At 46.3% G+C, this 14,624-nt stretch overlaps 1 protein-coding gene across 2 annotated transcripts in view; it reads left to right on the top strand.

Moving 5' to 3' along the window:
* The window catches only part of GABBR2 (gamma-aminobutyric acid type B receptor subunit 2), a 390,041-nt gene that overhangs the window by 197,547 nt on the left and 177,870 nt on the right, over nt 1-14,624 (top strand). For both annotated transcript variants that reach the window (XM_084990752.1, XM_021066509.2), the window contains exon 5: nt 9,551-9,616. In XM_084990752.1, coding sequence (XP_084846878.1) covers nt 9,551-9,616 — 66 coding nt within the window. The remainder of the gene's footprint in view (nt 1-9,550; nt 9,617-14,624) is intronic.

Here is a 14,624-nt window from a genome sequence, read left to right as displayed (position 1 = left end):
GTCATACCAGGAAGTTAAGAACACGCTGAAAACAACATCCACACCACACACTAATGAAAGTGTGTCAGAAGAGTACAGCAGCTGTTGAAAGAGCTCCCCGGGATCAAAGCTGGGATATCTGAGCAATGAAATAAAGTAGTATTGGCTTATAACCCCAAGTATAAAACAAACATCCATGAGTCCATACCGATTAAATAAGTAAATGGGAGAGAATAGAAAAAATCTCCTATGCCAAAAAAGGCCAAATAGTTTATGCAGTTCTTTCAGGCTCAAGGAGGTGAAGCAGAACTACCCACTTGTTAAGTGACTTCCTTCCAAAGAACACAGGATGAAGAGGGGGCAGGAGGAGAGTTATTTTATAGTGGAAGAACCTGAGAACCACTGCCTCAGCCAGGTGACCCAGGCCAGCATCAACAGTGATAAATCGACATAAATGAATGTTGAAAGTATGTACCCTTGATATGACGTGGTCTTCCTCCCCAAAATCTATAAGCCCAGTCTAATCACAAGAAAACTATCAAGTGAGTTCTTTATTTTTGTTTTGTTTTGTTTTGTTTTGCCACCCCGAAGCAAATGGGGTTCTCAGGCCAGGGATCAGATCAAAACCATAGCTGCAACCTAAGCCACAGCTGTGGCAACGTTGGATCCTTAACCCACGGTGCCAGGCCGGGGATCAAAGCTGCATCTCAGTGCTCCCAAGACACTGCCAGTCCCGTTGCACCACAGCAGGAACTCCAATCAAGTGAATTTCCATTCTGCAAAATACCTGACCAGTAGTCCTCAAAACTGTCTAGGTCTTCAAAGCTAAGGACTGTCATGAGCTTGAGATAGCTTGAGATATCTTTTCATTTATTTATGTCATTTAATTGCTTTCAGCACCATTTTGCAGTTTTCTGTGTAAAAATGTTTAAGCTCATTAGTTTAAATTAATCCTAAGAATTTTACTCTTTTTGATGCTATTGTAAATCAATTGAATTTTTTCTTTTGGTTTGCTTATTGTGAATATATAGAAATACAACTGAAAAAAAAAAAAAAAAGCTAAGGACTGTCTAAGCCAAAAGGAGCCTACAAAAACATGACAACAAAATAGAATGTGGTATGCAGATGGGATACAGGAATAGAAAAAGGACAGTAGAGAAAAAAAACTAAAGACATCTGAGTAATGTAGGAGCTTCAATTAATAATCAATTGTATTGATTCATTGTAACAAATGCATGATATTAACGTAAGACGTTAATAATAGGGGAAAATGGGTGAGGAACATTGGGGAACTCTTTATACTCTGTGATTTTTTTCCCATGAATCTAAAATTATTCTCAAATAAGAAGTTTATTTAAAAAAAAATAGGATGAATTCCTCAGTGGTAATGAACCCAACTAGTATCCATGAGGATGTGGGTTCAATTCCTGGCCCCGCTCAGTAGGTTAAGGATCCAGCGTTGCCATGAGCTGCAGTGTAGGTTGCAGATGCAGCTCAGTTCTGGCTTTGCTGTGGCTGTGGTGTAGGCCGGAAGCTGCAGCTCCAATTCAACACCTAGCCTGGGAACTTCTATATGCCACATCTGCAGTCCTAAAAAAATAAATAAATAAATAATTTTTTTAATTAAAAAAAAAAAAAAAGGAGACATGAGTCCCCACTGTGGTTCAGTGGATTAAGAACCCAACTAGTATCCATGAGGATTCGGGTTTGATCCCTTCCTCAGTGGGTTCAGGATCCAGTATTGCTGTAAACTGTGGCATAGGTCACAGATGTAGCTTGGATCCTGAGCTGCTGCAGCTGAGGCATAGGCTGGCTTCTGCAGCTCCTATTCAACCAGCCTGGGAACTTCCACATGCCACAGGTGTAGCCCTAAAAAGAAAAGAGAAACACTGGAGACAAACTTAAATGGGCTCAAGAGAGATCTACTAGATTGGAACATACAAAACTGCCAATTTGGAACTACAAAGTCAACAGCTTCATAAGGAGAAATTTGTAGACTATATGTACAGACTAGCTGACCTTTCTGCCTAAGAGAATTGGTGCAAAGAGAATCATACCCAGACACATTTTGGCAAAAAGTTTTGAAATACAAACATAAAGGGGAAAAGCTACAAGTATGTAGGCCAGATAGATACAAAACCAGGACACCTCCACTCCCCTGCAACATTCAGTCCCAGAAACAATGGAGCACCTGGGAGACATTCCCCAGTTGAGGCTCACGTGATGTACCAGCCAGGTGCCCTTCTTGAAGTTAATGCTTGAGGTCTTAAATCATCAGCTGCCGAGAATGACCACAAACTTTATAGCTGAGGTCGTGATAGAAGTAGCTGAGCAGGGACCACTGAAACCCAGGGAGAGAGACAGAGCCAAGTAGTTGTTATAAAAATGTATGCAGATACAGGAATTCATTTTGAATGCAAATGTGTATACATATATAATGCAAATAGATACTGTAATAACAGTAATTGAAGTATAAAAACCCAAATTCCATTAAGACAGCCAAAGAAGTTAGTAAAAGAAATTGGGTGCTAAACTCCTGGTCTTAAGTTGAAAGTAGAAGAGGGACTCAAAAGAAACTGTTTTGCTTATGAGTTTCATAACTGGAAAAATAGAAGTTAAGGAAGGCTTTGAATAGCTTAATGGTAAATACACCCTAATGCAAACAGAAACTGAGGCTCCTGAAACACAGAAGATAAAAGCAAAGAAAATCTAGTCCATATATGGGAAAATCTAGTCCATATATGGGAAAACAGCAAATGTGAAAACCAGAAAGCATAAAATAAAACTACAGATCAAACATAGTCATTCTGACCATGCATTCAAAAAGATCAAACTCCCTGTTAAGGGGCAAAGGCTTTCAGGTTGTGCTTTTTGTTTGTGGTTTTGTTTGTTTGTTTGTTTGTTTGATGGGGGGGGCATTGACTGCACTTGTGGCATGAGCAAGTTCCCAGGCTAGGGATCAAACCCACGCCACAGTAGCAACCCAAGCCACTGCAGTGACAATGCCATATTCTTAACCTACTGAGCCACATGGAAACTCTTTTCAGGTTGTGTTTCGAAGAACTAACTATAGTTACATTGACAACAGGCAAAATGACAGAGAAAGGTCCAAGGTGAAAGGTCGGGCAGAGGTATATCAAACAAACCAAACTGAAGCAAGAATCCAGTGTTTACATGAGAGCAAAGAGAATTCAAGATACAAGGGTTAAACAGGATTAAGGAGAGTCATTTTCTATAGATAAGGGTACAATTCGCCCTGAGAATAGCATGCTCGTGGACCATTATTGCTCTAAATTACATCTCACTGAAATATATAAAGAAAAGCCTGTTAAAATACAAGGGGGAATTGACAGAAACACAATCGTATTGAGAACCACAACATCTCTCTCAGTCTTGGACTGAGAAAACCAGCAAGAACATAGAGGAAGTGAATAATGGAATTAATCAGGCGGATTTAGCAGATATGTATCAAAGTTTGTCCAAGAGAAAGGCAGGACATAAAACCATCTCTGTGTGATTAAAGACCCCAGGCCTTTCAGCTTGCTCCAGGCCTGTTTCCATCAGGGACCTTTAGTAATAATGGTCACTGGACCAGGCTGGGAGGCTACCCCTTGAGGGCCAGAGGCCATACTAGGTATTTTCCTGGTGCCCACAGTGAAGCCCTGGGCTCTGTGGGAAGAGCACAGGCTCCACACCTGTCCCTGTGTTTACTTCAGTGGCTTTATTGGCCTTCTCTGGAGCAGCCACCAACCCATCATTCAGAAATCAGACTCCATGACTTCCCCATGTTATAAGTCAACTGATTAGCAACCTTAATTCCCTCTGCAGTGTTAATCCCCCCTCTCCAGGTCACATAGCATAGTCACAGGTTCTAGGAATTAGGACATGGACATCTTCCAGTTCATCCCAGGAAGACCACAAAGATAGGTTTGGAGGGGATTGTTCCTAGTTTTGCTCCATGAGAAAGTCCTAGTGGGCATTACTCCCCAGTGCACAGGCTAGGAGCCCAGCCTGACTGCCTGAACCTGAGGTTCATACAAGCACCTCAAGGGGACGCAAAGCCATAGGATAGATGTGGTGCATCTTCCCAGCAGGCCAGTTTTGCTCAGAGTCATGGGAAGGAAAAACATCACTTTTATCTTAAGATAACCTAGATAGGTTATTGGAATGCTAACTATACATGAATTTTTAAGATAAAACAGTACACTTTAAAGAAACGTCATGCTTTGCCAGTGGGCTCGTAAGTGCTATCCCCTCTTTCACTCCCGTCCTCAAGACTAGGTCCTGCCTTTAGGGACATTGCCGGGGAGGAAAAAAATGTCTAAGAAAGACTAATTGTAGCTAAATAAAGGAGAATGCTCATTCTGGGTATGGAGGGACTCGGGAAAACACCTAGGCTGATCCTCTCAGACTTACCCAGGTCTCACAACCAGAATGGGAGAACAGGCACAGACCTAGGCTTCTGACTCCTTCATCATCTGCATCCGCCCCCTCTCGCAGGTCAGGCCACCTCCCAGCCTGCATAATAGCTTAGGACTCGTAGCACCTCACCCCTTTCTATAATGTTGAACATGGTTTCACTGGATTTTTCAGCAGCCCCATAGGGTGGGGTAGAGTGAGTCTATGAAAAACCAGGCAGCTATTAAACATGGGCTGAGACAGATGCACAGGTGGCAGGAGGGTCAGATAATCCAGAAGTCGGTGTCAGGGTCAACCAGAGCCTTCTAGCAAGACCCCACACTTCTGCCTTAGGGAAATAGGATGGATTGCCTTCTGCTTTCCTTCTCTTTTAAATGCACATCAGCTATCTTAATGTCTCAGGATAACATTTGCTTCTCAAGTCCTTCCACCTCAAAATCTACAGGACTTTTCTTCCCGAGTCGTTGCCGCAGACTGAGGGCTGAGCCCCAGCTGCTCAGGCCAGGTGCTTTCTCAGCTGGGAGGTAATATATATAGGGGTGAGAGGTCAAGTGCTTATACTTTGGGGCCAGAGGCACCTTGGGTCCAGGCCAGTGCCACCACTTCTTAGCTGTGTGACCTGGTGTCTTAGATTGAACTCCCTAGAAACAAAGTCTAGGATTCTTTTCAAAGATTTATTGAGAGTGCACTCAGGAGAAGAGAAAAGAAGCAGGATAAAGCAAGACGGGAGCTAGAATGCCTCTTGAGGAGACTGGTTTAGCCTGGCCCCATCGGGTCTCTGGAGCACAGTCTGTACCACAGAGCTGGTCCCACGTTTCTACAAGGGGGCTGGAGTTTCCTGCCCGTGTGTGGCAGTCACTGGCAGCTATGGGGCATGGGGTACAGCATGGCCTCCCGGGGCCAGGAAGCTCCCCTTGGCTGAGGGAAGTTTTCCAGAGGATGGAATACACTGTCCACGACCTTAGATCTAGCCCTCGAAGAAGAAGCTGTCATTTGTCTGACCTCAGGACATCTACTTTCACTCCAGGCAGACCCCGGCAGAGCCAAGAGTCCAGCAGGGATTTTTGAAACCCTGCCCCCTGGCATGTTTCGGGGTCTCTAACATCAGAGCATTGTTCTGAACTCTCATCCTCAGAGAGAGTCGTGGCTGTCCTCCCCTACCCCCTGGCTCCCCTTTAACTGCTCCCAAGCCTCTTCAACCACAGAGGAATGAACACTTATACCTCGGCAGGGAGTGGGGAGGGAACTTGGCCAGAAGCAGAGTCCACTGCCAACACAAAACCTCTCTTTCCTCTCTCTGGATTTTAAGGAAAACATACAAATTATGCAACATTGAGAAGTGTGATTCTAGAGCTTTCGTGAGAATGTCAAGTATGTTAAAAATTTTTTAAGATTCTCCCAGGCCCCTTTACCCTTTACCCTTGAATCTTCTAATAAACTGCTACTCCAAAAAGAAGAGCCAGGTATATCCACACTTTTCATACTCTCAGGACAACTCCTCTGCCCTGAGAGTACACAGATCCCATTTTGAGGAACACCCTAAGCTCTTTATGCTGCTCTCAAGGCCCCCCTACGAATCCGGCACAGTCACATATCCCTTTGTCCTCTTCCCACCCTGGGATCCAGACTCCGGCTACAATGGCTTGTCCTCTTCCCTCCCAAGCTTTGCAGCATTTTGCCCCTCTTACTCACCATCTAGAATCAGAGTAAGTATGAATAGCTCCCTGCAGCAGACACAGTCTGGCCCTGGATAGACTCTCCAGGGCCCTCTGATGGTCAGGGGCACCAAGGTGAGAGCGCTGATTTTGGGGTGCTCTGCTGGATTTGGGAAAGCCTTTTGCCTCTCTGGGAAGGGGTTAACTAGATCAGCCATCCCTTGGGCCCCATCCATTCCTAACAGTCTGGGAGCACAGAACCAAGTGTGGTCGTGCAACTTGGTTGTCATGGCAACAGAGACACTAAATGGTCCACAGGTGGCAGAGCTAGTTATTTATCTGTCAGCAAGTGGTCAGGCAGTCAACCATGAATATGCGTGTCCCTTGGTCCATTCAAGAAATGGACATGGTGAACCCACCCAGTGCTGAAGTTCTAGGTTAGCAGGATATTAATGTAGTTGATGATAATAACCATCAGCTGTTGAATGACCAGTGTGGACTAGGCATTGTGCTTGTGCTTCACACAACATTCATTCCCTTAATCACACATTTAATACCTGTTTATTGATATACGTGTCATGCCCTGTGCTGGGAGCTGGAGACCCAGAGATGCATCAGCTTACCCTCAGGCCAGCGGGGAAGACAAATGCACTCGGGCCATGATGGAGGGAAGCACAGAGTGCCCTGGGCCCACGGAGAAGCAAATGGCCACCAAGTCTAATGGGACAGAAATGGCTTCTCAGAAGCCATTTGTCTGGAATGCCAGCGTTAGGGATGGGCAGAAAGATGAGGAGCTGATTCAGGCAGGAAGGGGTGTGGCAGCCCTCCAGGCAGAGCAAGTGGGTTGGGAGGGAATGGCGTTCTGGGTGGTTGAGCATGTAGAAAGAAAGGGGACTGCATGAGAAAATGAATGAATCGATGAATGAATGAATATCAGACCATTTTAGAAAACTGCACATAATTCATTCTCCCTGCTATGGAGGAGTAGCGAGAAATGTGATTAGAGAAATGAACAGATATCATTTGGTAAAGAATCTGGAATGCTCCAAGGAGCTCAGAGTTTGATCTTTAAAGCTCCAGAAGCCATGGAAAGGTTTTACACAATCCGATTTGAATCTTAGAATGATCCCTTCATCTGCTCTCTGGAAACTAGGGTGATGGGGCAGGACTAAAGGCAGGGATCCAGCAGAGAGGCTATAGTGGTTCATCTAGCAGGGCAATGGGGCTGGAGGGATTGGGGTGATTCAGGATCTAGTGAGCAGAGAGAATAGACCCCGATGATAGCTAGAATGAGAAAAGGAGTGAACCTAGGATGGCTTCCAAGTTTCTGATCTGGGAGAGTGGGAGGCTGGTGACACTATTCCAGGGATGGACAGTACAGGAGGAGGAGGGAGTATGATGGAGATGATGATGAGTTCAGCTTGGGACATGTTGAGATTAAGGTGCCAGGGAAAATTCAAGTGGAGGTGTCCGGGGGTTGGGGGGGGTAGCTGGAGAAAAGTCTGGGCTGGAGGATGAGATTTGAGTCTACAGCACTCAGAGGGGAGTCCTGGCTGGGGTCATGAACGAGATTGCCCAGGGAGAGTGATGAGGGCAGGACTGTCTGGAATGCCAGCGTTAGGGATGGGCAGAAAGATGAGGAGCTGATTCAGGGTCTGAGCAAGAATGACCGGGGAAGGAGGGAGCCAGGAGAGATCATCATGGAAGCCAGTGGGTGGGTTTCATTATCATGAATCCTACAGCCACTGGGCAATGTAGAGAGTATTATCCCAATTTCAGAGATGAGGAAACCTTGGCTCCAAGAGATTAAGACCCAGAGTCATGTAGCTGGTCAGTGCTGGAGCTGGGATGGTCTCACTGACTTCAGAATCCAGTAAGCTGTTTCTCCGCTGCCATGTTGAGCAACACAAGCCTTGGCACAAAGTAGACACTCCATAAATGTTTGCTGGCTGGCTGGCTGGCTACGGATATGGGTAGATGAATACCATTAGCAGCAAGCAATGCTAAGAAAAAAAAAAATCCAGCAAACAAGCAGAAAGACCCTGGAGTGTGCCCAGGAGCCTGGCCACAGAACGGAAGCAGCTTAGAACTTTTTATAGCATTGCAGACGTGGTGATGACAAAGGCTTGCCTTCCTTCAACTGCTCTGTTAACGATCTTTTAAAGTCCTTTCAGAGCGAGTTTTTTTTTTTTCTTCTTCTTCTTTCCATTCTTGCTTGCAAACGAAGGATGATTTTAGAATCCAAGCCTTTTTTATATTGCTAAAGTACATGATGAGTAAAATGGCCTCCCAGTCAGCACTTTCCAATTTTGAAAGATGCTAAAAACTGATCTTTAAAGGCATGTTTCTCTTCTTTATGCATCAAAGGGCCTCGAGGCCTGCTGGAAAGGATGGGATAAATAGCGGGAAGGTAGCACCACCTGCAAAGCGGTGCAGAGGGCAGAATTGGGATGGGGAGCAGGCGTACAGGCCGAGGCCTGGCTGGTCTGCTGGAGGCTGCTTATACATCCTCCTTCTACCTGTTCTTTATGCAGGCAGGGCCCAGCCTGGATCCCATCCCCTAGAAAGCAACCAAGAACCCCTGTCCCCAACCCAGGAGGGAGCCTCAGACAGACACACTCAGTGTATGTTTGTTGAATGAATAAGTGAGTCACAGGAGCTGGAGTCCAATATATACCTATTAACTGCATTGAGATCATAAGATAATAAATAACCATTTATAGAGCTTTTGAATATAAATTTTCCTTTGAAATAAAGGGAGAAGTCTTGTTTGGAAGAAGGTTATAAAATACACTAATTCTAGCTGTGTGTTTACTCTGTGCCGGGAACTATGTTAAGCACTTTATGAGGATTATCTCATTTAGTCCTCTCAGCAGCTGTCTAAAGCAAGTACTACCATTATCTGCATTTTGCAGATGAGGAAATTGAGGCCAAGATGGGAAAAGGAGCCTCTCGAGGCCACCCGAGGAGCTGAGATTTGAACAAAGCTCAGAACTTGAAGAAACTCTGAAACTTCTTAATTGGGAAGCTCTATGGGTTCCAGGAAAGTAAGAAAGTCTAGAATACGGCGGGGCAGGGGGTGCCTGGGAACTTGTTTCTGCTGCAAAGTCCCCAGGGACCTTAGAAGTTCCCAATGGTGAGTGAGGACAAAGGGTGGATGCTGTCTCAGTGCCCCACAGCACTTGACTTCCCTGGTTGGAGGAGGGCAGGGGAGACTCCGAGGCCCCTTGGAGCCTCCGGCCCTGCAGACTTGCCCCAGGGTTTGCCCATGAGACAGAGAGGGCTGCCAGCAGGAGCTGAGGGAAAGCAATGCCCAGAGAGGGCCTGAAATCCATGCTGGGCTTGGAGGGGGTGAGCTTCTGCCCTGCCTGCGCCCCCCAGGGAGACCTTCTGCTGGAGAGCCTGGGGCTGGTGAATGATCCCTGGCCGTGACCTCCAGCCCTCTGGGCTGTGCTGATCATACACTCACCTTCACCTCTGTGTCCTTCTGTCCACAGGGCAATGACGTGCGGATCATCCTTGGCCAGTTTGACCAGAATATGGCAGCAAAAGTGTTCTGTTGTGTAAGTAACACTTTGGTCATGTCGTTTGTGCCTTTGGAAGCTTTTTCTCAGACTCATTCTCCATTGCCTGGTCTACGAGCGGCATCATAGGACCGAGTCTGGGGTGTTGCAAGCAGAAGTGTTACTCTCACTACTTTCTCCTCTTTTCAGGGAGTAAAAACCCCAGAACTCAGAACAGTGCAGTCGCAGGAGGAGCCAGAAACCTTGATTTACCAAACCCACCGTCTAACCATTGCCAGTTAGTTCTAAGTGCCCTTGACCCAGCCTTGCTTAAAGCAGTGCTGTGCGTGCTGAGCAGAGGGAGACACCAGATTCCAGGGCGAGACAGGGACGCCTCAGACCACATCCTGCCCTGTAAGCAGAGTCTCAGGTTGAGAACGAATGTCAACTGCTCAGTATCTACCCCTGAATCCCTTCAGCTGTCTGGTGTGTGATAAGTGAAAAAGTACATTTTTGGAGTTCCCGTCATGGCGCAGTGGTTAACGAATCCAACTAGGAACCATGAGGTTGTGGGTTCGATCCCTGGCCTTGCTCAGTGGGTTAAGGATCTGGCATTGCCAGGAGCTATGGTGTGGGTCACAGATACGGCTCAAATTCCACATTGCTGTGGCTCTGGCGTAGGCCAGCAGCAACAACAGCGATTCAACCCCTAGCCTGGGAACCTCCATATGCCATGGGAGCAGCCCTAGAAAAGGCAAAAAGACCAAAAAAAAAAAAAAAAAAGTACATTTTAAAATTTTATCTCATTTAATCTTTTCAGTAACCAGGTCAAACTGACAATGAGGAGGGCCTTATCCAAGGGACAGTTCATGGCAGAACCAAGGCTCCATCCCCATTCACCTGACTCTCTGCCGAATTCTTTTTTCTTCACATGATATTCTATCCTAAGCTTATATGAGTTCTCTAACACGGGACCTGTGTCTATCCTTTTTGACGCCCTGCGTCCCCCTCCTCTGCCCCAGGGTCAGGAGAGAAGTTAACAAAATGCGATCTTGTTATGTGAGACATTGTCTACCCAGTAAGCTCCTCCTCTTAGAGCAAGTTTACCCTGTAGTCTCTAGCAATAGGCCATCGCCCTCTGCTCTCTTGGACCTTTTTTTTCAGTAACTTGGATGAGATCATAACAAGTATGCTTATAGGAATTTTAGAAGTTGTGAAATATGTTGGATGACAGAGCCAGGGTACATGAAACCTTGATAAGTTGGAATGTTTGATTAAATCCAAGAAGACTCAATCTAATTGTCCTAATATAAGGTTATCTTAGGACAAATTGGGCTGCCTCTTTCCAAGGTAGTAGAGGCATAGTTGAGGAGTACTCTGCATTTAGAACAAGAGAGAATTGGGGGTCTCAGGTGACCTCAAGGTTACTCTGAGTAACTGGTATGAGCACAGCTGCCAGGGAACCAAGGTGACCTCAGCTTGCACGTCCATACCCAGAGCAACCCCACCTGTGGCATTCTGCTCAGCTCCTGGTGTCCCGCTTCAGGAGAGATGCAGGAACTGAAAAGAGACCAGGAGCAAGGAGAGAGCAGTGACTGGGAAACCACAGTCACACAGGGTTATTTCACCCTGAAGCAGGGAGAAGCTACAGGCTGACCTTTCAGGAGACCCTGGATGAAACTTAGCGCTCAGGGGTTAGTCTACTTGGGCTTAAATTCCTGGTCTGCAGCTTAGTAACTGAATTTGGGCTTGCTGACACCTTAGGAGCCTCAGTTTTCTCATGTGTAAAGTAGGGATAATAAAAATACCTATCTGGTGTTCCCGTCTCAGCGCAGCAGAAACGAATCTGACTAGGAACCATGAGGTTGCAGGTTCGATCCCTGGCCTCGTTCAGTGGATTAAGGATCCGGTGTTGCTGTGCGCTGTGGTGTAGGTCACAGACGTGGCTCGGATCCCACGTTGCTGTGGCTCTGGCGTAGGCTGGCAGCTACAGTTCTGATTAGACTCCTAACCTGGGAACCTCCACATGCCACAGGTGTGGCCCTAAAAAGACAAAACAACAAACAAAAACAAAAACAAAAAAAAAACCCCATACCTATCTCATAGGATTGTTGTGACAATTAAACGAGCAAAAAAACCATTTTGCATAGTGCCTGATGTACAGTGAGCTCTCAGCAAATGTCAGCGACCTTTTTTTATTTGTTTATGTAAGGTCTCTGAGGATGGAATGGCCCACCACTGAGCTGGCAAGTTTACTAACTGATGGACTTTACAAGATCCTGTTAAGCACCTATGTATTAGCTAAGCGTAACGAGGGGTCTTTCCATATGGAAATCTAAGGAGGATCATGAGAAAGATTGTTTTAAATGGAGCAAATTGACTTAATACATTTTACTTCAAAACTCAAATACCTTGCATGGTACCATCTAAGGTCCAGAAATATCCCATTTGGAAAAGGAAAATAATGCTCTAAGAGGCTGGGGGCTTTTTTTAGAGAAGAAGCTGAGTGTGACCCCTCCTATATCCCCAAGGTCTTGTGAATAGCCAGCACACGGTGGGTGATTATTGCTCAAATGAGGAAAAATAAATTAATAAATATGATCCATAATGAAACTATACTGGGCACTGGACATCTCCTCTTTGCACAAAATGCAGAAGGACCTTCTGTTCTAGTTTAAGTCAAACCCAAGCCGAGGCATGGCAATGATTTCCTTCCATGGCATGTGCTGGGAGAATTTTCCGAGTGGCATTTCCAGCGTGGTTTCCGTGTCAGAAGAGACGGCATGGCTGTCTCCATCCTGACACAGAGCCCCGGGCTTCTTGCCGTCTACACAGTATGGGACACCATCCCACCTCCTCATCCCACTTTCGTCTTTCCTCTTGTACTTTGGGTATTTTGATATGGGCTTTCTCTTAGAGTCTTTGCTGGCTGCTTTATTCATCGAGGGATTTCTCCAAAGTTTCCGGTTGGGGATTTATTCCGTGTGTCAGACCCTCAGATGAATCTACCCTCCAGGACTTTGTCTTATCTGGTTAGAAAGAGTTCTTCTGGCAGGTCTAGAAGGTCCTGAGGAGGGTCTGCTCACTGTCCTCCCGCTGGATCAAGACTCTGGTTTGTGATGGAGGGAGGGGCCGCTCAGAGCAGAGACCCAGGGAGAAAGTTTTTCTGCCCCCGTGAGGGTCAGCGCAACCAGATGGCGACAACCGAGTCTTTGCCAGCCCAACGCTGCGGTGCACACTTTACAGCATGTTGCTGCATTCTTGAGATTGGACCTGCCACCCAATGGGAGAGCAGACTCTGGCAAATGCAAGGCCTATTTATAGCCCTGTGGCAAAATGTTCATTTTGGCGCCAGCAAAGGATAAGCATGGCCTCTTGCTTTTGTCTTCTCCACCCTCCTCGGGGGTCTAAGCTAAATTCTCAAGCACGCCGACCTGGGTTCTGGTTTTAGTTCTGCCAGCTGTGTGACCTCAGGCAGGCCTCTTTACAGCTCGGGTTCCCGGCTGCCTCACCTCTAAAATGGAAGCGATGACCCCTGCCTGATCTCTCTCAGAGGCTTGTCAAGAGGCGTAAACAAGGCCACTGAGGGTGACCATCATCCCAGCTGTTAACTGCTTTACTGATGTGGGGATTTATGACTGGTATGGTTGTGAAATGCCTATAAAAGGGAAACATCCTTCTTGCATGGGGAGGTGAGGAGGCTAAAGGAAACTTAATAAAAAGAGGAAATCGGAGGAGTTCCTGTCATGGCTCAGTGGTTAACGAATCCGACTAGAAACCACGAGGTTGCGGGTTCGATCCCTGGCCTTGCTCAGTGGGTTAAGGATCTGGCATTGCCGTGAGCTGTGGTGTAGGCTGCAGACACGGCTCGGATCTGGCGTTGCTGTGGCTCTGGCATAGGCCGGAGGCTATAGCTCTGATTCTACCCCTAGCCTGGGAACCTCCATATGCTGCAGGAGCAGCCCAAGAAATGGCAAAAAGACAAAAAAAAAAAAAGAGGAAATTGGATTTTAAATTACATCATGGCTACCTATCTGTAGCTAGTGAGAACCAGGGTGGTTCATGGGACTGAAAAACATGAGCTCTGGACTGCCCAGCATCACCTGGCAGGGCCTGTTTGGTGGCCACTGGTCCTGAGACCACGTTCCTACCAGAGGTAGAAGAAAAAAAAAACAACAACAACAGGGTAATCAAGTAGACTGGAAATTTGTTCATTCAGTCACTCTACAACCATTTATTCGGTGTCCTGTGTACCCTTGGCACTGTGCTCAGCCCTGGGGATTCTGGAAAGAGCAGACACCACCCTCCAGGAACTGCCCATCTGGCAAAGGAGACAGACAGACAAGCATACCGGCAGCTACTTAGAGGTCACTTGTCCAGCCATCTCAGCTCTTCAGAACATAGGAATACCGAAATGGAGGCCCAGAGGTTTGTCTGCATTTGCTTTAGACAGAGGATGCTATATTTAAGCCCAGTCTACCTTCCTTGAAGGAGAGCCCTTTAGACTCTCACTCAAAGCCTGTGGGCTTTTGCTCTACACGTATGTTTAATAATCCAGGCTCCCTGCTTTCCATAGCAGTTTGGAAACAGCAAATGGAGAGCAAGGAGAGGCATCTAATGACAGTGAAAGTAACAGCCGAGACCAGACAGCTAGAAAGGAGACAAAGCCATCAAAAGTGGATCAGAAATTCCAAGAGCAACAGTCTAGGGCCATTTGGTGTTTGGTCTCATGCCCAAGAACTTCACAGAACATGGCCCATAACAGTGGCTGATGTTCAAGTGAATCCATGTGTTACTGGAAGGAGAAAGGAGTGAAATGAAGCAGCTAAGATGTCCCTGCATGTGGTGTAGGCCAGGCATGGATTATTATCTCATTATATTATTTCATTTAATTCGTACACCAATTGATAGAACACTGTAAACCAGCTATAATAGAAAAAAATAAAAATCATTAAAAATAGTAATAATAATAATTCATACACCAACCCAGTGAGATAGATGGCTTTGCTTTCCACAGGCTATAGATGAGAAGAAAGGCCCAAGGAGTTGTGTGCCAGACTTACCCAGC

The sequence above is a fragment of the Sus scrofa genome, chromosome 1 (genome assembly GCF_054392235.1).
Source record: "Sus scrofa isolate SSC_HxYL_T2T_F1_AM1 chromosome 1, Sscrofa_HxYL_maternal_Yorkshire_Landrace_v2.0, whole genome shotgun sequence".
Taxonomy (NCBI): domain Eukaryota; kingdom Metazoa; phylum Chordata; class Mammalia; order Artiodactyla; family Suidae; genus Sus; species Sus scrofa.
The sequence above is the reverse complement of the archived record's forward strand: the minus strand, read 5'-3'. Positions and strand labels throughout refer to the sequence as shown.